The sequence below is a fragment of the Hippopotamus amphibius genome, chromosome 3 (assembly GCF_030028045.1).
Source record: "Hippopotamus amphibius kiboko isolate mHipAmp2 chromosome 3, mHipAmp2.hap2, whole genome shotgun sequence".
Taxonomy (NCBI): domain Eukaryota; kingdom Metazoa; phylum Chordata; class Mammalia; order Artiodactyla; family Hippopotamidae; genus Hippopotamus; species Hippopotamus amphibius.
In genome coordinates this window covers 199,383,652-199,410,572 of record NC_080188.1, presented here as the reverse complement: position 1 = coordinate 199,410,572, position 26,921 = coordinate 199,383,652, and the positions used below count along the sequence as shown (strand labels likewise).

Genomic DNA, 26,921 nt, shown 5'->3' with positions numbered 1-26,921 from the left:
GCCCGACTGTGATGCAGAGAACGCTGAGCTCCGTGGTCGCGGGGCTCAGAGGAGTCTCACCACAGCGATGGTCGGCCGGAAAAGACCACTGTGGACAATGGACGTGAAGACACTGGAAGGCTCCGTGGGTCTTCTCGATGCAAGAGGACTCCTGAACACCTGTCAGGTGAAACGAAACCCTCCCTGCGGGCAGCTCCTCAGCTTAGAAACCTCTGTGATACTCTCAGTCCGCTGCGCCTCGCAACGCTGTGGGGATCGTCTCAGCGGGTCACCGGGCTGGGGCTGCACCCCGGTCCTCGCGCGAGAACCACCCCCCGACCGCGTCTCCTCCTCGCGGACTTTCCTAGGTTCGCGCGAGCAGGCACCGCGCACCCGCGGGTCACGTGACGTGGCCCCTCACGTGACGCGAACGAGCTGACGTCATCACCGCGCGCGGCCACGGGGAGGGCGCCGGAGCCTCCGGGTCGGGGCGGCGGCGGTTGGGTTGCTCCCGGGCCGTCCGCTTGCCCCGCGCCCACCCCGCGGGTCGGAGCGCAGGTGAGTGGCTCGGGGGCGGCGGCCGGCGCCCTCCTCTCCCGCCTCGCCCGCCGTCGTCCCTCCGGGTGGGGCGCGGTCTCCTGGCGTCGAGCGCCCGCACTCTGCTCGGAGGCCGTCGGGCAGCGCCGCGCCGCCCCTCTCTGCGTCCGCGGGGAAGGCGGCCGGAATCGGACGCGGCCCGCGGCCCCCGCGGCGCAGCCGCTGCACCGGGAGGCTGGCGGGAGCCCTAGGCCGGGTCCCCTCGGGGCGGAGGGCGGCTGCCGGGGGCGGGAGGGAGGCCGCATGTGGGTGTGACAGGCCGAGCCCCGTCGCAGTGCCGGGGAAAGCCTTCACCGTGAAGGCGCGTCTGTGCAGACCTTTCTCACACCTCCGGAGCTGAAACTGCGTTGACTTAAGGAAAATCTTCTTGAAAATCATGCTTTGATGAATCACCTCCTTTTCTGTAAAATGGACCTTGCACAGTTGTTGGAGCACTCAGAATAATACGTTAACTCTAAACAGGAGTAGATGAGAATTTAGGATCTCGTTTTTCCTATTCATATAAAATTACAGTTGTGAGTTGTGGACTCTTGAAAACCCTAGTTTGATTTTATTTTTTGGGGTCCTTTCAGAAAGTTTTGGATTCCACATAAGACAAACTCTCTTAATAACCACGCCATTTCATTCCCCAGAAATTGTCCTTGAAGCGAATAAACAAAAAGTGTGACTAAAGCCTGTCAGCAATCAAGAAGGTACTTCTTACGTTGATTTTTTTTATATGTAACTTGTTACTGAGTTCATTTCATTGACGCATACAAGTGAACCTTACAAGTGACTGGCTTTGGCTGTAAAATTAGTAGAGTTTTAGTAGGTTTCTATCCCAGGAAGTCTCTCTCAGTATAGAAGAATTACTACAAATATTGCTTTGTTAATGGTGAGGATGTTTACTAATAACTAGAGTAGGGAGACCCTTCTATAGAAGAGCTTCAGTAGCTTAAGTGAAAGCTCATAGATAAGTTTGCATGTTTTCCATTATTCAGTATAGGTATTGGGTCCTCATTTGAAGTTTCATTTTAAAAAGAAACCCAGGTGTAGTTGGAAGTCATCATAAATAATTATTTGCGTGCTATTTTTTAAAGATTTTTTATTTATTTTATTTGTGGCTGTGTTGGGTCTTTGCTGTGGCACGTGGGCTTTCTCTAGTTGTGGCAAGAAGGGGCTGCTCGTTGCAGAGCACGGGGTCTAGGCACGTGGGCTTCAGTATTTGTGGCACTTAGGCTCAGTAATTGTGGCGCACAGGCTCTAGAGCACAGACTCCGTCGTGGTGGCACACGGGCTTCGTGGCTCTGCGCCACGTGGGATCTTCCTGGACCAGGACTTGCACCGGTGTCCCTGGGTCGGCAGGTGGATTCGTAACCACTGCGCCACCAGGGACGGCCACGTGTGCTTCTTTAGAAAAAAGTTTATTTTCACTGATACTGACCTTTATTATTCTAGGTTGAATACGCAATTTCTCTTTTCTTGCATTCTATTACTAAACATTTATTATACACTTGCTAGGAGAGAAAAAAATATATAAAACAGGGTCCCTACCCTCTAAATATTTGCCTACTTAATCTACTTAAGGATATTAAAAATAGTGATATCGCACCTTTAAGAAACTATCTTCCCATTTTATCACGTGAGACAGCAGCCTTGTGAAGATAGATAGGCAGGAAATATATAGTCTCTTTCTACTTACAATACAGTTGAGTATTGATTACAATAAATGTCAGGTGGTTTGGGTACTTGATGATAACAGTTCAGAGGAAGCAGAGATCATTTTTACTCTGGATAGTTAGTGGCTAGATTGTGTTGGTAAAACCAGGAATAGGAGTGCTTCCTACTTGCGGGTGTTTGAGTCTGATGGAGCCACTTTAATTTGTAAAGCTAACTGAGTATATTTAGTTTTTCCAGTCCTTCCGATATGCTCATTGGTGTTTTTCTCTCTTGTACTTGCAGAAGCCAAGGATCCTTTTCATTCTGTCTCAGTATTGCTTGATGGGAGGCATTATGGCCCCCAAAGACATAATGACAAACACTCATGCTAAATCCATCCTCAATTCCATGAACTCCCTCAGGAAGAGCAATACCCTCTGTGACGTGACACTGAGAGTGGAACAGAAAGACTTCCCTGCCCATCGGATTGTGCTGGCTGCCTGCAGCGATTACTTCTGCGCCATGTTCACCAGCGAGGTAGGTGGTGAGTCATCTCCTCACAAGTGGACTCACACATCACCTCGCCCCAGTGGTCTCATTTCGCTGAAGAAAATAGTAGACGTTTGATGTGATAGTGAATTTCTGTAGTATGGTATTAAGTGGGCAGACTCTGGATAAGATATGCCACATGACTCTGCCTTAGTTTTCTCATCTCTGAATGAGGGACAGCAGTAATACACAGTGGCATACAGTCGTGACAATTGCTTGAGAAAATTACGTACGACGTGCTTAGAACAATGTCTAGCAGGTAGTAAAACACACATGTCAGCTATCGGATTTTACCTCTTGTTTTTTAAATTTGTTTTCCTATTTTCCTTCTTCTAAAGTTTAATATTTTAAAGTGCATGCTGGGGAGAGGGAGGAGGGAAGGAAAGAGGAGTGAGACTCAGGCCTCATCCCATTCCTTCTAACAGTATGTGGAGAAAATCAGTCTTCATTGTACAAGTGTAGGCTTTAGAGTAACTGCAGATGAGAGGGAGAGGATTTAGTGCCTGACTCTGGGTATTTGAAGTATCACATGGAGAAAAATGCTGACTCTGGAGCACAAGCTGTTAACAAGGGCATTAGAAACAGGCTGGCTTGGCAAGAAAAGGGGTACTGCTCACAGAGTGTTAGAAAAAAAGACTGCCTTAGTAATTGCCTGGCAAGACAGCTCGGATGTGGAGGAGGCTGCGGAGTGAATCGAAAGGGACTCAGCTGAGCAGAGGACAGCACTGCAACTCTCATCTTCCAAGATACCAAGTCTGATTTTTTTCATTTTAAATAAATTATCTTGATTTCTTTTTAAGCTTGAATGGTGAGTATACCACTGTTGATTATGTCCTTTATCTCTACTTATATATAAGCTCAACGTATTTCATTATGGTACACTTTTTCAGAATCTTCCTAACCACCATTGTTTTCTCAGTGCGGATGTTGCTGCTGACTTGAGTGTCATGATAGTGGCAGGAACGCCTTTTATGGGCAGATGCTGTGTGAGGTGACTGTCGCATCCCACTCACCCCAGGGGTAGTTGCTACCGTCTCAGTTTACAAATGAGGAAATAAAGTCTCAGGTACTGAATGCCTCATGGCTTGTAAATGGTAGAGGGGATTTAATCCTAAATTAACGTAGCCTGATGCTCAGTTTATAATGCTCTTAATTGTAAAGCTGGAGTCCCGTGTGAAACCGAGCCAGTGCTCTACCACGTGGCTGATGTGGAACTTGGAAGCCTGACAGGTCGCCCCAGTGGATGCAGTGACCCTGTGCAGGGGGAGCTTACAGATCCTGTCCTGGACTGTCTCCCACAGTGTCTGCCCGGGAGCACCAGGAGCGCTGGTACTTACTTAACTGGGCGAGGACAGTGTCGCGTGGCTGCCAGCAGGAAGCACCGCGGACTCACTGGCTGCTCATGACTTGTGCATCCTATCTTCACTCTTTCTCTGCACATTCAGGAATGAGTGTGGACTTCTGTAAAAGAACTCTCTTTTATTTTTTTTCTCACCAGCACTTATTTTATAGTCTTTCTTTAAAAACTGATACCAGGCAAGAAAATGCCAAGTGGTCTTGTCTTTTTCGGTTGAAGTACAGTTGACCTGCAACACTATGTTCAAGGTGCACAACATAGTAATTCATTATTTCTATACAATATAAAATGATCACCACAACAAATCTAGTTACTATCTGTCACTATTCAAAGTCATTACAATATTATTGACTTCATTCCCCATGCTTGTAGGTTTGATCCCCGTGACCCATTTATCTTGTAATTGGAAGTATTTACCCCTTGATTTCACGCATCTATTTCACTCATCCTCCTATCCCCTTGAGTTTTGTTTTTTTTTTTAATTGACGTATAGTTGATCTACAACATTGTTTTAGTTTCAGGTATACAGCAAAGTAATTCAGTTGTGTGTGTGTGTGTGTGTGTGTGTGTGTGTTTCAGATTCTTCCCATTAAAAGTTATTACAAGAGATTGAATATATTTCCCTATGCTATACAGCAGGGGTCCCCAACCCCCAGGTCGCGGCCTGTCAGGAACCAGGCTGCAGAGCAGGAGGTGAGCAGGGGGTGAGCCAGCGAAGCTTCATCTGCCCTCTCCGTCACTCCCCACCACTCTTGTTACCACCTGAACCATCCCCGCCCCCCATCTGTGGAACAGTTGTCTTCCACGAGACCAGTCCCTGGGGCCAAAAAGGTTGGGGACCACTGCTGTACTGTGGGTCCTTGTTTACCTATTTTGTACCAGTGTGTATCTCCTAATTTATCCCTCCCCCCTCCCCACACTTTGGTTTGTTCTCTGTGTCTGTGAGTCTATTTCTGTTTTGTAAATAAATTCATTTGTATCATTTTTTAAGATTTCACATATAAGTGATACCATATGGTATTTGTCTTTCTCTTGTCTGAGTTACTAGGATAATCTCTAGGTCCATCCATGTTGCTGCAAGTGGCATTACTTTTTTATTACTTTTTATGGCTGAGTAATTTTCCATTGTGTGTGTGTGTATACATATATATGTACACACACACATATACATACATACACCACATCTTCTCTATCCATTCGTCTGTTGATGGACACTTAGGTGGCGTCCGTGCCTTGCCTATTGTGAATAGTGCTGCTGTGAACACTGGGTGCCTGTGTCTTTTCAAATTAAAGTTTTTATCTTTTCCGGATATATGCTCAGGAATGGGACTGCTGGATCATATGGTAACTCTATTTTTAGTTTTTTAAGAACCTCCATACTGTTCTGCATACCCTTGAATTTATTTTTAAGACTAAGTTGTTTAAAGGAGCGGTTCCAGAGACCTGGATTTTAGGTTCAGTTCTCTTAGCAGTTCTGTGTGAACCCTGGCGACCATCTAACCTCACGAGTTGTCTGTAGAGCAGAGAGATTGAACTTGATGGCTGCTTCATTCTCTTCCAGCCCTAAAGTGCTCCTTAAATGTGGTGCAACTGAAAGAGCACAGGGTGAGGCCAGAGGCCTGGCTTTGATCTGTCTCTTACCAGTTAAGGCCTTGGTTAAGTCACGTAACTTTTCTGAACCTTAGATCCTTTATGTCTCAAATGGCAGTAATAGCAGACCTAACTGCCTTACCAGGTTGCTGTGAGAATCAGGTGAAATAATAGTAAATGAGGGACTTCCCTGGCAGTCCAGTGGTTAAGACTGCACCTTCCAGTGCAGGGGGTGTAGGTTTGTTCCCTAGTTGGGGAGCTAAGATCCCACATGCCTCATGGCTAAAAACCCAAAACATATTGTAACAAATTCAATGAAGACTTTAAAATTGGTCCACATCAAAAAAAAAAAAAAAATCTTAAAAAGCAAAAAAGTGAGAGGCACTCTGAAAAATTGTAAAGCAAATATTAATGTGAAATGTTACAATCGCTCTAAGTTATTACATAGTGAAGTCATTTACCTATTTAAGCTGTTTGGCTAATGGGAATGTAGTTTATTAACTAAGAAACTCCTGACATAAATGTACTTATGTATTTATCTTTGTAAACACTTATACTGTGTTAAATGTTAGTAAAATGTTTTTCCAAAATAATGTATTGGTGATTTTTTTTATTGTTAGGGATTTGTTTTGTTCTTGGCTTTGGTAGGGAATACTTTTTGATTATTATTCTGGGCTGATAAAGGAATCAAAGATGATAAAGACATTTAGTTCATAATGGACGTGCACTGGAGTTTTGTAAATAATTGGAATTTCCAAACGAGGCTTAAGATCTAGTAAAATCTTCATAAGATAATCAGTTTACTATCTTATAAAACTGAAGGTGTCCACCCTTAGCTAAACCATTGTCTATGATTATCTGGCCTCAACTATGATCATAACTCCAAGGGTACAGTCTAGCCTAAATGCACCACCAGTAATTTGGTAATCCCAAAAGAGGGTCAACCCAGTATTTGAAAAAGTCCTGAACAATCCAGTTGTCTTCAGTGATACAGCAGAAGCCCCTTCCGGATGGCCAGCATGTACTCTAAGGACAGATAGGATAGTGCCGGCTCGACCTAGAGGATCTGGAGCTGGAACCCACAGGGCCTCTACAGGCGTGACATCTCAGCGAAGTTTGTGTTTCCTCTTAAAAGCTCATGACGCTAGTGGCATGCTCCTGGAACTTCTGGTTCTGTTTGGTGTTATGCCTGTGTTTGTTTTAATACAAAAGCAACATTTTAAATTATTCACAGGTAAAATTGATGTTCCAGGAAGCTGTCACCTCTGTATCTTCCTGGGTTACACATAGCTCCTCCCATTTGAAAAACTACAAATATATGCCGTATTTGCTTTGTACAAATCAAAGTAGACAATCTTTTTTTTTTAAGATGTGTATTCAGTTAAAATTGTTAACGTCCCTTGAAGCTCTCGGATGTGAGACTCTGCCTTAATCTTGTGGAATTATAACCACCATGATTTCGTACCCTTTGAACTTTCAGCTTTCAGAGAAGGGGAAACCGTACGTAGATATCCAAGGTTTAACTGCCTCAACCATGGAAATCCTGTTGGACTTTGTGTACACAGAGACCGTGCATGTGACGGTGGAGAATGTCCAGGAGCTGCTCCCTGCAGCCTGCCTGCTTCAGCTGAAAGGTACAGATGCTAACATTTGCGCCACGGTGGCTCTGGAGATGTTTAAAATTGGTGATATAAACTTAATCATGAGAAATGAAGGAGACAGACTGTGGGCCTCATGTTGCTGCCCACGGCGCAGAAGTCGAGATGTCATTCGCAGTATAGAGGAGCCTGCAAGTGCGAGTCTTCGGCTCTTTAGAAGAGAGCATTTACTTTCTGTTTTTAAAAAAGTGGAGGAGGGGATAATAGATGCCTTTCCTTCTGTGTGTGTTCACAACAGTCCTGCAGGGCAACACAGGAAACTGATAGGAGTCGTTGCCTCTGTGGAAGGGAGATAGATGGCCAGGTGGGCAGGGAGGCTGAGGGACTGTTCTTATAAACTCTTCCATACCTGTAGTTTTCTGAACCATATAAGTTATCAATTAGAAATTTAAATTGACACACACAAATGAAAGTGTAAAGTTTTCACAGGGTTGGAGATGCGCCCCCTTCCAGTTCTCAATCTGTCTGTCCTAACCTCCAATTCTGTTTGTTATTTTCAGTTTTAATACATGATTGAAATTGTGAAGCTTTTGTATTAGTGCACAGCTCTAAAATTAATTTTATACTAAGTTTTCGTGTGGAGTAGGAATTAGGTACACTGTGCTGAAGTACAGCTGGTTTTATAGCTTAATTCCCAGGAGTTTTGTAGGCATGCTTGTTCACAGACACATTTGTGGCAGTGCCCATAGAAGCAGTTGGTCCTGCCGTACTTGTTTTAATGCTGCACAGGACATCTGTAAAGTCCTTGCTGAAGGCCACACAGCACGTAAGACAGAAATAGGATTTGAATTCCCAAAGCCTAAAATTTCTAATCTGATTCTTGGGCATTGAGGCAGGGTTCCTCCAATACCATGTAGAGATGTTGTGATCCAAGAATATAGGCCCATCCACCCGGCCAAGTACCCTCGAAGACTCACTGTCTGTGTCTGTCCTAGGCGTGAAGCAAGCCTGCTGCGAGTTCTTAGAAAGCCAGCTGGACCCTTCTAACTGTCTGGGCATCAGGGACTTCGCTGAAACTCACAACTGTGTTGACCTGATGCAAGCAGCTGAGGTTTTTAGCCAGAAGCATTTTCCTGAAGTGGTGCAGCATGAAGAATTCATTCTTCTCAGTCAAGGAGAGGTGGAGAAGCTCATCAAGTGTGATGAGATTCAGGTACAGACCTGGCTTGGCATTAGCTGTCTTCAGGACGGGGCCGTAAGACCAGAAAGCAAGGTGAAGTTACTGTGCTTCTGTAGCAGGGCTTTTTAGTCAAGTGACCATACTAGCTCTAAGGTTTCATTAAATATCCCTGAAGTTACAAGCCAAATGTATTTTGCATATTTATGGGAGGGAGTTCACTACCTCCCTCAGTGAAATTTGTGATCCCAGTGGTTAAGAATCACTATTCAACTCTAAAGAATAAGCACAAATGGAAAGTAAAGTAGATTTCTGTAGAGTACTTCTCTGTTAGCCATTCACTCATTTTAAAACACTCACCGAGAATGTCTCCTGTAGCAGTCACCGTGACAGGCGCCGGGGAGCCAAGAGTGAGTGAGACACAGTCTTGTTTTCAGAGAATCCTCAGTGTGGTAGTAAAGACGAGCAACAAGCCAGGAGTGATGACAGGGCGTCAGGAGAGAGATGCGCCTGTTCAGAGGGAGGAAGTTACCGACAGGAAAGAAGAGTCAACCTCCTGGGTTTAGATGTGATCATAAAGGAAGTGGGTCAGAAAGGATGGGACAAAAAGTGGGAGATGGGAGCAGGAACCAGATCGTCAGCACCTGTGGGAGCAGAGGGCCCTGCGGACCGGGTGTTGAAGCAGTTGCGTCCCACCTGCCTGTGCCTGAGCACTCAGGGACGCGGCCCAGCGGGGAGCGCCTCCGCTGTCATCAGAGTGGCAGTTGCATGCAGATCTGTCATTAGGCTGGCGAGCGGAGTGAGGGCAGCAGGGGCTGTAGGTGTCACTGAGGCCGGGCATTCATCGCCAGTGGTCCAGCTCTGGTTAGGAGCTTCTGGAAAACGCCTGGCAGAGCCAGGTGCTGGGGCAGAGTGAGGAGACATTCTGTTCTCTAGGGAGGCAAAGAGTTGTTTTTTCCCCCTCTCACTCTCCTCAGGCAATAATGAAAAATGACTTTAAATTTGTCGATTCCCAGAAGTTAGTGGCACCTCAATTTAAACAAGAGGTATATTGGAAAGAATTGAAGTTTGACTAATATTCTAAGTTCTGTAAAAGGAATTTGCTACTTAAAGTCTGTAATATACTTTTGTAAACAAATGATTACTCCCTGATTTATCTTGTTCAAACTAGGATTTTCATGTAATAATAAGTCGTAAATATATTTCTTATCAGCGTTTATCCAGCTTTTTCTTGACACCTCTCCCTGATGACTTTTCTGAGGGCCGTTGATTGGGGCACGTCAGCGCCCTTGTTTCTGACTAGACGAGTGATTTCCGGTCTGACGCGTGGTTCACATCAGCCCAGGGACACTGCTCCCGCAAAGGTGGCAGAGCTGATGTTTTGTTCTCGTCCTTGGGGCGCAGGGGACTGTGTGCTTGCTCAGGACAGAGCAGTGGGAGAAGGAGCACTGCACACGTGACGCTCACTGCTCACACTCACAAAACCACTGTCTGCTGGCTCATTTACCAACTGGTTACTGGGTTCTTCCTGTGAATCCAGAGCAGTTCTGGGCTGCGGGTCGGGTTATGGACAAAGCAGAGCCAGATCCCTGCGCCCTGGAGTCCCCGTCTTCCTGGTGCCATTCTTGGCATCTTTAAATCTCATTTAATTCTCAGAACTGTCTCCGTTTTTCAGGCAGGGAACTGCTGCTGGGAGATGAGTCACCCTCCGCAGGCAGCTGGGAGAGGCAGGACTCACGCTGCCCATCTGCCTCCCGAGTCTGTTCTCTTCACCAGGGAGCGGAGCCCTGGCCACCTCCTTAGTTGGTTTCTATTTGACCAAATCAGGAAGTCATCACAGCAGCCGTTTATTTTAGAACAGTGGAGACTGGGGGATAGACCGGATGAAACAGGGAGGGCAGGTCACTCACCTCTTCAGAAGCCTCAAGGAACTCTCCTGTACAGTCTTCCTTGGGTGTCTGGCGAGACTGCCCTTTGCTTTTTTTCAGCAAATGACATAGTGTTTTCTCTTTCGTGTACTGGCCAGAAGCAGGAACCAGATGTCTGACCCCGTTGCTAACTAACACTTCCTCTGGACCATATAAAACAATAGTACTTGAAGCAACGGAGGCAGTGAGTCACATTGTTGAAAACAACACAGGCTTCAGAGTCCCACGGGGTTTGGTCTTGGCTCTGTGACGCGTGTTACCTAACCACTGCTCTTCAGGTCCCTCTCCCATAAAATGTAGGTAGCAGTCATGCTTAGTACGTAGGGCTGTTCTGAGCAGTACATGAGAATTTCAGTGCCTGACACATGAAACAAGCCTCTGTGAAATGATTCATGGAGAAAGTTTCTCCATAGTGAAGCGTCAGTGTTGGGGGTCTTCCTCCCAGTTGAGCTGTTTCTCTGCAGTTCTAGTTTATTCTGTCCTCTATGAGATAAAGGATCTCTGCTCATGATTGAAAAACCCCATTTTAAATGGATGTATCTAACTTAAACCTACAATGTGTCAGAGTCTAGCACACAGCTTTTCAGAACTATTAGCCTGTCTTTGCCTTTAGTTTATTTAAAAAATCGTGGCCACCCTTCTGCACCCTCACATGCATCTGATCCACCAGTAGGCTGGGTTAGTTTGACCTCCTATAAATTTGGTTACACAGCTTTGTGTCACCACTGCTGTACTCTAAGTGTCATCACCTCTTGCCAGATAGACCAGAGTATCCTCTAATTGGTCTCCCAGCTCTTAGCCCTTCTAAACCGTCCTCCAGTGGTTGTCAGAGTGACCTTTACAAAACATCAGTGCGGTCCTATCACTGGCCTGCTTGAAGGCTTCTAATGGTTTAGAGTAAAATCCAGTCTTCGGATGCTCTGTTCCCTTCTCCAGCTTGATCTTTCTCGTCCCCTCCCTCATTCCTTCTGTGACACCAGCCTCTGTTATTTCCCAAGCTGTCCAATAGAACCTTCTGTGATGATAGAAGGGATCTATGTCTGTTCTGTCTAGGTCACTGGCCACTAACTACAGGTGGCTGTTGTGCGCTTGAAATGTGGCCCGTGTGACTGAGAGGCTTTTTTTTTTTTTTTTTTTTTTTTTTTGGCCGCACCGTACAGTTTGTGGGATCTTAGTTGCCCGACCGGGGAGTGAACCCGTGTCCCCTGCAGTGGAAGGGCAGAGTCCTAACCACCCACCAGGGAATTCCTGAAGCTGGGTTTTAATTTAATTTCATTTTAATTAATGTAGATATAAATAGCACACACGGCTGGTGGCTACTCTGTTGGACAGTGCAGTCGTAGGGCTTTTCCAAGTGCTTTCTGTCTGCCCTGAGGCTGACTGCTCCTCCTCTGTCAGGTTTAAATCTATTGCTCCTGCAGGGGGGCCTTCCCTGCCCGTCAGCCTAAATGAAGAAATCTCGTGTTGTTCTGTCTCATAGCCTTTGTACTTTTCCTATATGGTATATAATGACAAAATGAGATTGTTTCTTTTTCTGCTTTAACAATTATTTCCCCCGTAAAGAGGAAGGTTCATGTCTGATTTGTTCATCATAGTATAATTACTCTCCATCACCATTCCTGGCACTTAGTAGGTGTTTGGTAAATCTGCCAAATGAGTGAACATTCTGAAACATTTTCTGTATTTTCAGTTCTTGGGAGAAGTCCACAGAATGGTGTCTTTGTCTGGGCACTGTCACACTCTGAAAGTTGTCTCAGAACAGACACAGTCTAGGGGCTGATGGAAGGACGCAGGCGTAGTCCTCAGGTGTCGGTCTCAGGGTGGTCCTAGGTGTTACTAAACCTGGTGCTTGTCCAGGGGGTAGGGTTTTCGGGTGTGTCTTACCCAGTCTGTCACATGAGCTTAGACCTGCGTTCCCCACGTGGTTAGTTATATGTGTCATCTCAGATAGCACGGTGCCTGCCACACAGTAGTTGCTCAAGTGCTGATTGACGGTGCTTTCAAGGCTCCGCATTCCCTGTGAGGCTGTAAGGGACATTTCTGCTCACAGGCTTGGGTGGGGGGTTGGGGAGCGTGCCTCAAGGTCCTTACACAACACCTGTGAATACAGGTTGTTTTACGAGCCAGTTTCGAATAGGGCAGCAGATTCCCCCTTCCCCTGCTGAAGGTTCAGAAATGACCAGAAAATTTAGGGATAGAGAAAATTCTGAATTAAAAGCCGATTTGTGACTGATGGTCTGTTAGGTACTATGTCTCTTAGATTTTTTTCACCCAGTCTGGCTATAACTCTTTTCAGGATCTTAGCAAGTTGTGTCTGAAACGATTGTTTTCCCAAGAGCCTCGTTATTTCTGGGAGATGGGAATAGTGGTGGCGGGGATGGGGTAGGAAGGGGAGGGAGACACGGTTACAGTGCATCCCCACGACGTGGTCTCACGCCCGCAGGTGGATTCTGAAGAGCCGGTCTTCGAGGCCGTCATCAACTGGGTGAAGCACGCCAGGAAGGAGCGGGAGGAGTCCTTGCCCGACCTGCTGCAGTACGTCCGGATGCCCCTGCTGACCCCCAGGTACATCACGGATGTCATAGATGCTGAGGTGAGTCGCGCAGGACCCAGAACCGTGGGCGTCTCTTGTAGCTTCATGTCGTGAACTCAGAGCTGCTCACCTCAGAGGAGGCACAGGCGTGCCCAGGGAGGCCGTCTCGGTGGCCTGGGGTCTGCAGGGGGTCGCCTGGCCGGTCAGGCTCCCTGCGGAAATGAGCATCTGGGGCTGAATGTGATTTTGTGCGCTGTTGTCTTCTCATTCACATGCCCCTCGATGTTTTGCGTGAGCAACATCAGATGATAAACTTTGTCCCCCTCTTCATTAAACAGAAATTGTTCCAAGTTGCCTTGGAAAAGATGCTTTGCTTATCACGTCCCTTTATTTTTGACCTCTGGTGAGGCCAACATGAAAGCAGTTTGACACATTTCCATAATATCAACTTGGGTCACATCGTGTTTGTTTATAAGTGTTTCTCCAGCCTACGTTCTCGGTGGTGCGTTTTCTGACTTCCACCACATGCATCACCTGACCAAACCCTGGGACCCACTGATTTGTAACGTGTCGCGGAGGCCCCCAGCGGCGAGCACGCTCCTGCTTCTGGTCCAGCCCCGGTCTCTGAAAGTTAGGCACAAACACAGCTTTGCAGTCACTCACGTCAGAAAAGTTGCCGGCTGGCTAGTGTCACATCTCAAACTCTTTCTCGTGTTTGTAATTTCTTCCTTACAGTCCACACACGTACCCCTCACGTACCTTCGAATCACGTGATGCCAGTTCAAAAGCTGTTTCTAATTGTTTCTGGAAACCCGCAGCATAATTATCACCAACAGCCCTCCTGCAACCACAGGGCTCTAGAAACTGGTTTTCTGTGTTAAGAAGTTAATTCTTGGGACTTCCCCGGGGGGTTCAGTGGGGAAGCCTCCGCGCTCCCAATGCAGGGGGCCCAGGTTCAATCCCTGGTCAGGGAACTAGATCTCACGTGCCACAACTAAGAGTTTGCATGCTGCAACTAAGGATTCCCATGCCGCAACTAAAAATCCTGCTCTCCTCCCCACCCCGCCCCCCCACGAAGATCCTGCGTACCACAAATAAGGTTTGGCGCAGCCAAATAAATAAATAAGTTAATTCTTTATGTGTGCCATTTATGCTTTTCTTAGAGGTGGTCCCGCAGCTCACCCTCCTACCTGCTGTATTTCAGCCTTTCATCCGCTGTAGTTTACAGTGCAGGGACCTCGTTGATGAAGCAAAGAAGTTTCATCTGAGGCCTGAACTGCGCAGTCAGATGCAGGGACCCAGGACAAGGGCACGTCTGGGTAAGCTGGCATCTTGTATTAATTGTGTCATCTGGAACAAGTCCCTTTACCACCCCGAGCTTTCTTTCCTATAAACCAAGGATATCTTCCCTTCTGTTTCACATAAGTATTTGGAGGATTAAATGAGCTAAAGTATGTGAAAGCACTTTATAAATTGTCAAGTATGACGCAGTGTGAGTTATTGTTGTGTTTCATTATATTGGGAGCCTACGATTTAGAAATATCTCAGGTGCCACGTAGGCAGTACGTGGTCTGCCCCTCACCTCTGTCCTCCTCCATGTGGAGAGAAAAGAGGAAGGGGAAACAGCAGTGTGGTGTGAAGTAGAGGAGTCCCAGGTGGTCGGAGGCAGTGGCTACGGCGGTCAAGGGCCTGGACTTGAGCCAGACTGTGAGCGCGGCTCCCCGGTTACCACTTGCCGGGTGTGTGAACTTTGGCAGGAAGTTCAGCCTCTGTGCGTCACTCACCTCATGTAAAATGGGGGTCCTCACAGCGCCTGCCTTGAAGGCTGTTGTGAAGAGCAAATGAAGAGACGACGTGAAAGGCTGAGAACAGCTCTTGGCACACGCGAGTGCTGTGCGTGGAGGCTGTCATGGTAGCAGACAGACCTGGGCTCAGGTCCCAGCCCAGCCAGGGGTTGGCTGTGAGCCTGGGCCGGGTGTCCGCTTATCTGAGCCAGTGCCTCTGCCTGTGAAATGAGGACACTAATGTCTTCTCACACTGGTGATCGTGGAGACCAAATGAAATCACGCATGTAAGATGCCTGACGTTGCAGCTGGCACGTAACCTGTGCTCAGGTGTTATTACCTCAGTTCCGTGGCAGTGTACCAGGATCCTAGATAGTGTGTGTAAAAGCATTTTCTAGGTTATAAATTACTCTGTGTATATGACTGGTATTTTGTTTTTATTATTTCCTGTTTTTGCTCTTATCGGACGTGGACTCGTGTGCTAAGGTATTAATTGATAATTAAGCCTTTCATTGATAGGTTTAAGTAGAATGATGATTTATCTCGTTTTTTAACAGTGTAATCAATATACATCTGTAGAAATTTTACAAATACAGAGAAGCAAAAAATAGAGTCATCCATAATTACACCACCCAGAGGGTCTACTTTTTGTTATTGTTGTTTTTAAAGGGATGCTGATCTGTTAAGTCCTGGGAGATGACAAAATGTGGTCTGTAGCTCATGTTATATACAGAGAGATGTAATCAACATGAGATAAATTGAAAAAATATATAAAAAGCAATGTTTAAAAAAAGATTGAAGGACTAAGTGTGAAAAATCATGAAATATTAGAAGAAATTATACAAAAAAATTTTTTTTAATTTATTTATTATTTTTTGGGGGGTACACCAAGTTCAATCATCTGTTTTTATGCACATATCCTCGTATTCCCTCCCTTCCTTGACTCCCCCCCCCAAGTCCCCCCCACCCTCCCCGCCCCAGTCCTCTAAGGCATCTTCCATCCTCGAGTTGGACTCCCTTTGTTATTATACAAAAATATTTGTGTAACTTTTGGATGGGAGCCTTTTTTTTTTTTTCTATTTTTAATTGTAAAATACACATAACATAAAATTTACCATCTTATCCATTTTAAGTGTACAGTTCAGTAGTGTTAAATATATTCACACTGCTGTACAAGCCATGTCCAGAACTCTTTTCATCTTACAGAACTGAAACTCTGTATCCACGAGACAGCAACCTCGCTTCCCTCTACTCCCCTTTTTAACTACAACAGAAGAACCTAGAACCCTTCGAGGTTACTTGACTTCATCACTTTTTTGTTTGTGTTTTAATTGATGGCAAAAGACTTAAAGTCAAAAGACGTGGACTGGGAGAAAATATACTCAATATGTATGGCAAAAGGTTAATATTTCTCCTGTAAAAAGAACGCATATGTATCAACAAGAGGAAGAGCAGCAGCATCGTAGACAGTGTCATGGGAGGCATACAGGTAGCACACAGAGGCGGACGCGTGAGGGAACACCATGCACCTAAAAGATGCTCCACTGGGAGGTCTGGAACCTCAGAGTAGAACAAGGTAGTTACTAGAGTTTAAATGTGTGTCCCGTCTCCGGGAATCTGTGCTGTAGAAACAGTGTGTCAGTACAGAAATAAGCACATACCAGTAAAAATATATGCATAAGAATGTTTACTATGAATTGCTAATATCCAGGAAAAAATGAGTACAACCTGAATGCCAAGTAAAGGGGAATGAATAGTTGAGGGAATTTTATAGCACGGCTGTCCCATGGAATGTCGCGAATGTTGAAAGCACTGTGTCGGACGGCGGACACTGAGTAAGGGAAAAGGAAGAAGCAAAGACTCCTATACACGTATATGTTTGCCTGAGCATAAACAAAGAGCGTGTGTACAGGGTAAACACTAACCCTTCAATACAGGAGATTGCAGGGGAATATCAACTACTACTGTTGTGTTTATTTGCCTCTGTGTTATTACCATAAGATTGTGGTTACAAAGAAAATAACTAATATATGTTCTTTAAGTACCAGGTGAGCCAGTGGTGTAGTGGAAGGAATCTGGCACTAGGAGATAAGACATTTTGTTTACTTTGATTTCTACTCGCAGTTCTGTCACTTACTCTGGTAACTTGCTGTTTGAACTTGGATAAGTCCTTCAGCTTCTCTGGATGAGCATTTCTTCTTCTGCATATCAAAGGAGTTAAATTCAGTCACTAGAGTTCTTTCCGATACAGAGAGTATGGTTCTTTTCCATAGAGCCAAAAGTGTCCCAGCCAGTCAAATCGAACTAAGTGCAACAAAATTTTGTGTGAACCAGCAAACCCAGAAGATTCTTTAGAGGACATTTCCTGCTTTTCTTTGAACAGGCAGCAGAAAGCTGCTAACTTGCTTATTGTCCTGACCTCAGGGATTAGAATATGATTCTACACGCCCTCATAGTTTTGGGGTCATTTTTTAAGAAGTTCTAGGAAGGAAATAATGAAACTGTTCCCAACTAGATTCTTTTTTTTTTTTTTTTTTTTTGGCGCCTGGGCTTCGTTGCTCCGCGGCATGTGGGATCTTCCCGGAGCAGGGATCGAACCCGTGTCCCTTGCATGGGCAGGCGGCTTCTTAACCCCTGCGCCACCGGGGAAGCCCCCAACTAGATCCTTAGTTTAGTGTCTCCGCGTTAGCACCTTAGAAGTGACTTGTTTCGGACACGGCGCGCTCCGCCTGTCTGTACTCTCAGAGGTCGCTAAGCCGGTTGCCGGGACGATAGCTCCTCTGCGTGCAGCAAAGGGAATTAAATAAACAGCTGAGTAAACACATCCCACCGAACAATGTGTGGGGCTTTTGCTTTAAGTATTAACCTTACCCATTATTCTCTCATAAAAGATGGAATGGAAATTGCATTTCCTGCTTTGTCACTGACTCCTTTTCTGTGCACCTGGAAGTGTAGGTTCCTGTAGCCTGTCTGCTCTGTCCTCCAGCAGCACACCCCAGCAGCACACATGGTCCCCTCCTCCCCCCCAAAAATAGTGACCAAGGTGCTGTCAGGAGGCCTCGGTGATAGTAATGTGCCTTTTCACACTGTTCTTGTCCAGTGTTTTAGACACGTTTCCCTCATCATAAAGATAAAAGTCTAACCTGACAAGCACCCCATTCGTTGGCAGAGGACAAACAGGCTTCCTTCTGGTCAGTCAGACTTGGAGTACTACTAGTCCCAGCTTAGGGGCCACAGACAGGGAAGCCCCTAGGAGTTCTTCTGAGGGAGGAAGAATTTCTAGGCACAAAGCAATACAAGAAGTTGCAAAAGAAAAGCCCAGAGGGACTTCCTAGCTGGCACAGTGGTTAAGAATCCGCCCGCCAATGCAGGGGACACGGGTTCAAGCACTGCCCCAGAAGATACCACATGTTGTGGAGCAACTAAGCCCGTGTGCCACAACTGCTGAGCTTGTGCTCTAGAGCCTGTGAGTCACAGCTATTGAGCCCATGTGCTGCAACTGCTGAAGCCCACGCACCTAGAGGCCATGCTCCGCAACAAGAGAAGCCACCACAATGAGGAGCCCATGCAGCACAATGAAGAGTAGCCCCTGCTCGCAGCAACTAGAGAAAGCCTGTGTGCAGCAACGAAGACCCAGCACAGTCAATAAAAAATTAAATCCAATAAATAAATAAAATGTATTAGAAAGAAAGAAAAGGCCAGTGTATTTAAGTAAAAATCATGTAAGACAAATTAGGAAAATAAATCTGCTACAGTCACAGCAAAGGGTTAAAGTCATTTGTACGTAGAGCTCATAAAAATGCATGAAAGAAGGAAACTTTCTAGAGGCTTGAGTGTACAGTTCACAGAAGGGGAGTCCTGCTAAATATAAGGGTTGATTCAGCCTAATTAGTAATAAAGTCTTATCAGTGATAAGGTAAGAATTAGAACAATAAATACAGGGCTTCCCTAGTGGTGCAGTGGTTAAGAATCCGCCTGCTAATGCAGGAGACACGGGTTCGAGCCGTGGGCCGGGAAGATCCCACATGCCACAGAGCAGCTCAGCCCGTGCACCACAACGACTGAGCCTGCACTCTAGAGCCTGCGAGCCATAGCTACTGAGCCCACGTGCCACAACTACTGAAACCCGCGGGCTCTAGAAGAGAAGCCACCACAGTGAGAAGTCTGAGCACCGTGACAAAGAGTAGCCCCCACTCACCACAGCTAGAGAAAGCCCGCACGCAGCAACGAAGACCCAACACAGCCAAAAATAAAATAAATTTACTTTTTAAAAAAACAGTAAATACAATGTTTTGCCTACCAGAGAGTAAAAACCAACATCCAGTGCTTCAGAGAGTAGAATGGATTGGCACCTTTATAGTGTTGGTGGGAATATAAGCTGTTTCAACCTCAGTATCTTATAATTAGTTCAAAAGATTTCTTCAAGGTTCATGTTCTTCACTAGGCAGTCCTCCCACTTCTGTGTTAAGAAAATGACTGGGCGGGGTGGTATGAATTAGGAGATTGGGATTGACATAGATACACTAACATGTATAAAATAGATAACTAATGAGAACCTGCTGTATAGCACAGGGGACTCCACTGTACAGTAGAAACTAATGCAACATTGTAAAACAACTATACCCCCAATAAAAAACAAATAGAAAAAAGGAAATGATGAGGAAAAGTTTCATATATGAGGATATTTATCACAGGATTATATGTGATTATTTATAACCCAAAATCACAGACTCCTAAAATGCCTAAGAATATTAAAGTCATATAATATCTTGAGAAAATGAAATAAAAACAGAATGCACCACAGTATGGTCCAGTTTTTTATAAATATCTAGAAACAAAAGTGGAAGGAAATAATCTTATGTTGTGGTGTGTCTTTGTATTGTGGAATTATGACTAAATTTTTCCCCCCAAAATCCTTATGTTTATTTTCAAGCCTTTTAACAGTGAAAATGTATTTTATATATGTTTGTATAGTCACAAGACATAAAATTTTTAAATGTTTTTAACCAAAGGGTGGGTAATATGTGAGTAAGGATGGCAGTCATACTAGACCTTGAGTTATTTTTTAAACCTTTTAAAAGAAAATCATTTTTGTGCTAGAAAAAGCTACATCTGCTAAACAGACATCAGAATTGACTAAAATTACGAGTTTTCAATGTTAAAACCCTGGCATTCTCAGCCTTATCAAAAGCTCTTTTGGCACTGACGTGAACTCCAGCCGCAGTGGGGAAGTTAATCACTTACACTCACTTGGCAGGCTATCTTTCAAAACACAGGATCTTTCAGAGAAAGTGATAAAAAGGCCTTCCTGGCAGACAGGTTCAGACACCAGTGGCCCAGGCGCCCCAGTGTTCAGAGCCATAAATCGCTGAGTGACTCATGCCGACACCCTGGCCACGTTCCTTTGTGGACACAGGGTTACTAGAAGGTTTGCTAAGAAACTCAGCCGATGTGAGTGCTGTTGGTCCTCTCGATTTTGAAATTAGAGCTGAAAATCAATGTGCAAAGCCTAGGAAGTCCCCTCCGTTGTTGTGGGTGTTTTCACTCTGTTACCCTTCGGGTGTCACCACTGTCTCACCTCTGCGCGAGGGAGAGAAGAGGTGGGGGAAGAAAGGGGCTGACTGGGGGGAAGTGCTGCCACAGCAGGCCTTGGCCTCCCCCAGCTTGAAAGAATTTTATAAATAAAATTAGCATCAAAGGAAACGGCCCTTTGAGCAAATGCTTTGTTTTCTAAAAGGAGATGACTGCTCACCTTGGAGAAGGGTCCACTTACTTTATTTGGGAGGTACACAGACAGGTGACCTCTCAGAAGAGGAGGTTAAACCTATAGTTTATGTGTGGGTTATTAAGAAAAATTTCAAATGTTTATAAAAACAATAATATAAGGATTCCCCCATACCTATCACCCAGTTTCAACAGTTATCAACTAGTAGCCTATCTATTTTGAAGCAAATCCCGGATAGGATAAAATTCCATCCATATATATTATGCTTTTGTGTGTATGTCTAGAAGATTAGAAAACACACAACCAATTATTTATTTTCATCAGATATCAAGTACACGTTCACATTTCCTCAGGTTTCCCATGATTAATTTTTCTTTGCTTTTGAACACTTCAGTTGTTCCAGTCAGGATCCAGACAAGGCCCACATACTGCAGTGAGTTCACAGCTCTGTTTAGTCTCTTTTCATCCATATGTTTTTCCCTCCTGCTTTGGTTTTTTTCCTTGCCATTTGTTGAAGAAACCTGTAGAATTTCCCACAGTCTAGATTTTGCGGACTGAATCCAAGTAGTTTCATTTAACACGTTCTTCTGTCCCCTGTATTTCCTGTAAACTGGTGGTTAGGCTAGACGCTTGGTAAGATTCAAGACTCAGCTTCAGTTTTCCGGCGAGGATACTCCGCAGGCGATGGTGGCATCCTCCTGCGGAGCATGGGGAGCGGCACGTGGGCGTCCCCCGGTCGATGGCCGTAGCAGCCGCCGATGGTCAGCACAGCCGTGACTTCATCAGGGGCTTATCTGTATTTCTTGTCAGTTTAAAGGTACTACCTTTGCTCTTTCAAGTCCAGGTCAACTAACCAACGTCCCTCCTGGTAACTGAATTTCCCAAAACGCTCCAGCTCAGTGTTCTCTCCAGTAGAGCAGATACATGGGGGATTTCCTCAAGAGAAATATTATCAGAATAATATTATCCACATAAGTCCTTTGGGGAACGGGGAAGATATAAAAGCTATGCAAATGTCTTGTTTGGGAAAACAGTAGACAAAAAGACTCCCTTTAAAAGCCTAGTCTTAGGATCACCTGGCAGTTTTGATGAATTAGCAGGGAACATGGTCGTATGGTTGGCTAATTTGGAAAAATAAAAGTCACGGAAAAGATTTTTTAAATCTATCATTTGGTTCCTAAGCCACAACTGTCAACTTTTTGGGGACAAGTTTAGGGGAGCATTCTTCGCCATCACAAAAAACCTCCCATTTTGAGTTTTATGGGCTGAGAAGGGCAAGGAGCGCCTCCAGCCTGCAGCCTGCACGTAGAGCCTGTTGTGAAACGAGCCAGAGTCGTTGGGAAAGGTTGAAGTGGTGTAGGGTGTGTTCAAGCGTGCCTTCCGGAGTTTTACTGTCCAGAAATTTGAATTTCAGAGATTCAGGTCCTCAGGAAGAAGTAATTTCCTGTTAGGCAGCCTTATGAACCTCCCACTTCAGATGTCTTTTCTGGGCTGCACAGGACAAGATATCCTAGCCCTGTTTCTACTTTTCCTTCCCTGTGAGAAGTCACCCAGCAGCGATGGGGAAGTGACCTCTCTCCTTCCGCCTTGTCCTCAGGAGCCAATGAAGTGCTTCTGGTGGTTGGGGGCTTCGGAAGCCAGCAATCTCCCATCGACGTGGTGGAGAAGTATGACCCTAAGACTCAGGAGTGGAGCTTTTTGCCAGTAAGTAGTGGTGGAACAAGGCCTGGGGAAGGAGCTTAAACGTCTGCAGTCCCTGACTCCAGATCATAACTAATCCAGCCCTTAGAGTAGAAAGACTGGTAACAGCAGCATGTTCCTTACAACAGTTAGTTACGATAGTTAGTTATTGACTAACTAGACATCAGAAATAGTAATGGCCCTCTGTCAAGTGACACTCAGCTGGCCACCGCCATTCCCGCACCTTCCTGAGCTGCCTGTGCAACTCCCAGGATGCTCCCCTCGTGCCTTGTTAACCCGAACACTGTGTTAAACTGTGCTAAACTGAACTGGCGTCCAGTGGAACTCTCATAATTTTTCAGCTCTTTGGATCCTGGCCCTTAGATAGCAGTGCGGTAATATCTTTCTACTTTATGGAGGGATATCGGTCTTTAGCCCAGTGCCTTATGGAATAGAAAGGAATCACATACTGGATAACAGAAGGACATTAGGTCCTTCGGAAGCCTTGGAAAGAGGCACTCGTACAGAAGGCTTTCCTCTGTAAGAGCATCACAGCAAGCAAGAGGTTTTCAACCAGTAGGCAGGCAGCAAATGAACCTCTGCTCAGGCGGCTTCATGGTGACAGGTGAAGAAGCAGAGGTGTGTAGATTAAAACAGGAAGGACAGCAAAAGGTGAAGCCCAGGAGTTGCGTGACTGAAATGATAGAGGTACCTCTTCTCTCCTGGATCCTAGAGCATCACTCGGAAGAGACGCTACGTGGCCTCAGTGTCCCTTCACGACCGGATCTACGTGATTGGCGGCTATGACGGCCGTTCTCGCCTCAGCTCGGTGGAGTGTCTAGACTACACAGCAGATGAGGATGGGGTCTGGTATTCTGTGGCCCCTATGAATGTCCGGCGAGGCCTGGCTGGAGCCACCACCCTAGGAGGTGGGCTGGTGCACAGGGCAGCGTTTGCCTTTTGGGGTGGCTGGATCGGGGTTCATGCCTCCACGAAATGTGAGGCTGCTGGCAAGGTCAGATACGCCTTTTTTACTCTCAGAAATACTCACTGGTGTTTCAACGCTGACAACAGAGTTGGTAAATCAAGTTCCAGTGTGCTGAGTGGAGAATTGGCACTAGTTGTATTTTTGCAAACTCCCAGCTAGTCTTAGAATGTTTCCAAGATTCCATCTTACCCCGTTCTTTTCACGTCTCAATTGTGCTGTCCTCTTCTAGAAAGACTTAATTGACTTACCCCTTAAAAAAAAAAAAAAGAAAAAAAAAAACTTGTTTTTGCTCCCACACATTGGAGAGAGTTGTGGGAGATTTGTAGAGAAAAGAGTTATTAGCTCTCGTTCTCTAATAGCCTGTGACTTGTTCGTTCTGAGCAGATATGATCTACGTCTCCGGGGGCTTTGATGGAAGCAGGCGTCACACCAGTATGGAGCGGTATGACCCAAACATCGACCAGTGGAGCATGCTGGGAGACATGCAGACAGCCCGGGAAGGTGCCGGCCTCGTGGTGGCCAGTGGGGTGATCTACTGTCTAGGTGGGCAGACTGCAACGCCGGGAGAACTGATGGGTGGCAGCCTCAGGGTAGGATCCCTTTTACCAGAATTAAGTTCATACCCGTCCTTCCACTAAAATACTGGCTATCCCAGTATATTTTTCATTAACTGGGATTCTCCTCTTCATGGAAGCAGAAAACAGGGTACTGTCAGGTTTCTTTTTGGATTATTGGAACCCTTGAGGGAGAACTGGAAGAGTGAGTTGAAATACTCAAGAAAGCCAGGCCGGGAATGGGCATGAGGACTTACCATTCTTTCTGGAATGGTCTCTGCTTTGTCTTTCAGGAGGATATGATGGCTTGAATATCTTAAATTCGGTTGAGAAATATGATCCCCATACAGGACACTGGACTAATGTCACACCGATGGCCACCAAGCGCTCTGGTAAGACCAGTCAGATCTAGGTGGGCAATAGACAGAGCTGTCCAAACCCTGCATATGCGGTGGGGGTGCAGCCATAGGCCAGGCATCGGAGCAGGGCTGCAGCCCCACCTTCACTGGAGACGAGGGAAACGAGTCAGGTCTGTTCTCCTCATTGCCCGTCTTCTCTAGATACAGTGACGATAAAGACAGCCTTTCACTAGGTTACGGTTTGAGGGTGAAGCCTTCTTGTCTTACTTGATTTTTGCATCTGGGTCCCTCCTGCATCCCAGCATCCAGTCCAGTTCTGTGCAGGTGGTGCGCGCCGCCTGAGGAAATGTGCGTGTGCAGCCAAGGGGCTTCGTGAGCCCCCAGGCTGGGGTACAGGAAGGAGAGCACCCTTCCTCTGGGCAAGACATGCCTCCAGACCCAGCCACAACCCCTTTCCTTCCTTTATTGCCTTCTTTTTTCCACTTCCTTTTCTCCTGATGAGGGTTGGGCTCTGAATTAATGGGAGTGAAGATGACAGTTCGAGAGGGGTTACAGGTGGGCAACCTGTGCTTTCCAGGCCTGTCTGGAGCCGTCCCCATCCCTGCCCCTCAGCCACTCTTGAATTCAGCTGGCCGTCAGCGACCATGTTTTGTTTCTGGAATTCAGATCCTGAGCTTAGCAGTGTTCATTTGCTGTGCCTTTTCTTCCCCAGGTGCCGGAGTAGCCCTGCTGAATGACCATATTTATGTGGTGGGGGGATTCGATGGTACAGCCCATCTTTCTTCTGTGGAAGCCTACAACATTCGCACCGACTCATGGACAGCGGTCACTGGCATGACCACCCCGCGGTGCTATGTCGGGGCCACGGTGCTTCGGGGGAGACTTTATGCAATTGCAGGGTGAGGGTTAAACCAGACATCCAGGGCGGTGTGCTGCGAGCAGCACTTGGGGTGGAGACGGCTTGTGTGGGCCGGGGCTGTGCGGGCAGGGCCGTGCGGGTGGGGCGCAGAGCTAAGTCCTGCCTCTTCCCTTTCAGCTACGATGGCAACTCCCTGCTGAGCAGCATTGAGTGCTATGACCCCATCATCGACAGCTGGGAGGTCGTGACCTCCATGGGAACCCAGCGCTGCGACGCTGGCGTGTGTGTGCTCCGAGAGAAGTGACCGGTCCGAGAGACAGTTTGCAGAGAACCAAGGATCCTTTCCAGGATGTGTTTCTCAGTGTGCACAGGGTGATTACAGGCACCAGCACCGTGGTGATTGTGCTCCTTTGACACGCCCACTCGCGCTGGTGGTTGTCCCCGAGGAGGGTGGGCTGCACACCCTCAAGGGCGGAGACTGCACACTGAGTGGGCGTGAGAGGCCAGACCACCTCTCCTCCTGGCCGCGGGAGCACTTTCTCCGTGTCTCTAACCCAGCGTGCGCTTGGGAGGATATACATTTAAGTTGTGCCTCGTGCGTTGCAGAGAATTAAGGTGAGTACGAGCTCCAGGGTACGGGCAGTATCCAGCCTCGATGACTGTGAAGGGTACCAACTCTCGATTTACAGTAGCAAAACTAGTCTACAGGTAGGGGCAGCACAGCTCTGTTCTGGAGGAGAACAGGGAAGAGCCCTGTCAAAACTCTGGGGGCCTGGGGAGAGGGGGACAGGGTTGGCGTCCAAGCTGGGTGTAGAGTGCGGGAAGGGAGCTGGACGTGGTGGAACGTGACTGAACCTGCCACACCTGGAAGGCTGAGGAGGGAGTGTTCTTCGAGGGTCTTTCCGTGGTGCCCTGGTATGTCTGGGCCCTGGAGACTGAGAGGGTAACAGAGCCAGCACTCGTGAGGTGAGCAGAGGTGGAGGAGAAGTGGGCCTGGGACAAACCGGAAGTTCCTGTGATCCCATTGTTGTCCTCCCTGCCGCCGCTATCCACCCCGGGAAGGTCTTCCTCTGTTGAATCACGTGTTACTTACTCCACTGTTGGGTGTCCATACTGTTTAGAGGGGGAGCGGTGGGGGCGGGGGTGGCAGCTGCCTGGAAGTTTAGCTACCCGAGTCCTCCCTCGTTCCTTTAAGGGCACACTTCTGCTAAGGAGTGGTTTTCACTGCTGTTTTGTACATGTAGTCCTTTCCTGTTAGGACGCCCCTCCTGTCTTTAGAGTGGATTTTATTCATGCCAGGACACAATAACCAACGACAACCAAAATCCTTTTGTTAGTCTCAATACACGCTGTCCCTGCTTCTGAGCTGCCCTCCAAGGCTCCCTGTGCTATGCAGTGACGTTCCTGCTCTGTGGGTATTGGGCGTGTGGGGGTGTGATCACCTAAACAAGGATGCATTTTCCCTTTGCTGGGACATTCCCTTTTTGCCTCTTTCCCTGAGTTGTATTGACCTGAAGTTCATTTTGTTTGTATTTTTTTAAGAAAATATTAAAAACCAGTGGTCTCAAATGCCTGTAAGAGAGTTTGTGGCAAACCAGCACCGCCTTGCAGGCATTTTGGAGGACCAGGCATAGGGATCAGCTGCAGGTCGTGTCTCTTCAACCCGCTCACCTGTGTGTTTGCCAGCTAGCTCTGCTGTGTCTCTGTTAGACAGGTAAGAGATCTCTGGAGACTCCCATCAGTACAGGGTTATCTGAATTGCATATTCACGGACTCCATTCACACTTGCACTTTACTTGGAAACCACAGACGATAAAGAAGAGGCAGGCTCGTCTTGTACCCACTTGAATTTTAGGGTTTACTCGCCCCAGTCCTTTTTCCATTTGCCTTGATTTGTGCCACAGGATACACCTATGCAGAAGGCGTGCAAAACTGCAGAAATCCTGATCTGCCCAGAGCAGAGGGAAGGGGGAGCCAAAAAGGTTTAGGAAAGACGCCTGCTAGCCTTTCTCTAGCAGGTGGATTG

The 26,921-nt window shown here is 46.6% G+C and overlaps 1 protein-coding gene across 4 annotated transcripts; it reads left to right on the top strand.

Moving 5' to 3' along the window:
- The first annotated feature begins 97 nt into the window (after positions 1 to 97).
- KLHL12 (kelch like family member 12) lies at positions 98 to 26,565 on the top strand. 4 transcript variants are annotated; one of them, XM_057725735.1, is made up of 13 exons: positions 432 to 537; positions 1,209 to 1,268; positions 2,518 to 2,751; positions 7,191 to 7,344; positions 8,304 to 8,521; positions 12,857 to 13,006; positions 14,151 to 14,265; positions 22,053 to 22,159; positions 22,869 to 23,064; positions 23,508 to 23,666; positions 23,971 to 24,069; positions 24,749 to 24,935; positions 25,073 to 26,560. In XM_057725735.1, the coding sequence occupies exons 3-13, from the start codon at positions 2,557 to 2,559 to the stop codon at positions 25,197 to 25,199; spliced, it is 1,707 nt and encodes a 568-aa protein (XP_057581718.1). In that variant the 5' UTR covers positions 432 to 537; positions 1,209 to 1,268; positions 2,518 to 2,556; the 3' UTR covers positions 25,200 to 26,560. The 4 variants fall into 4 exon arrangements, with proteins under 4 accessions (XP_057581722.1, XP_057581718.1, XP_057581720.1 ...); XM_057725739.1 differs by lacking the exons at positions 432 to 537; positions 1,209 to 1,268 and adding an exon at positions 98 to 162 and having other exon boundaries at positions 2,508 to 2,751; positions 25,073 to 26,565; XM_057725737.1 differs by lacking the exon at positions 1,209 to 1,268 and having other exon boundaries at positions 25,073 to 26,561.
- The last annotated feature ends 356 nt before the right edge of the window (positions 26,566 to 26,921 follow it).

Bases quoted from the DNA above. Each gene is read 5' to 3' on its own strand.
- KLHL12 (XM_057725739.1), top strand. From the start codon at position 98: ATGGACGTGAAGACACTGGAAGGCTCCGTGGGTCTTCTCGATGCAAGA. The intron at 13,007-14,150 runs GTGAGTCGCGCA...GCTGTATTTCAG, and splicing joins CGGATGTCATAGATGCTGAG to CCTTTCATCCGCTGTAGTTT. The intron at 24,936-25,072 runs GTGAGGGTTAAA...CTTCCCTTTCAG, and splicing joins AGACTTTATGCAATTGCAGG to CTACGATGGCAACTCCCTGC.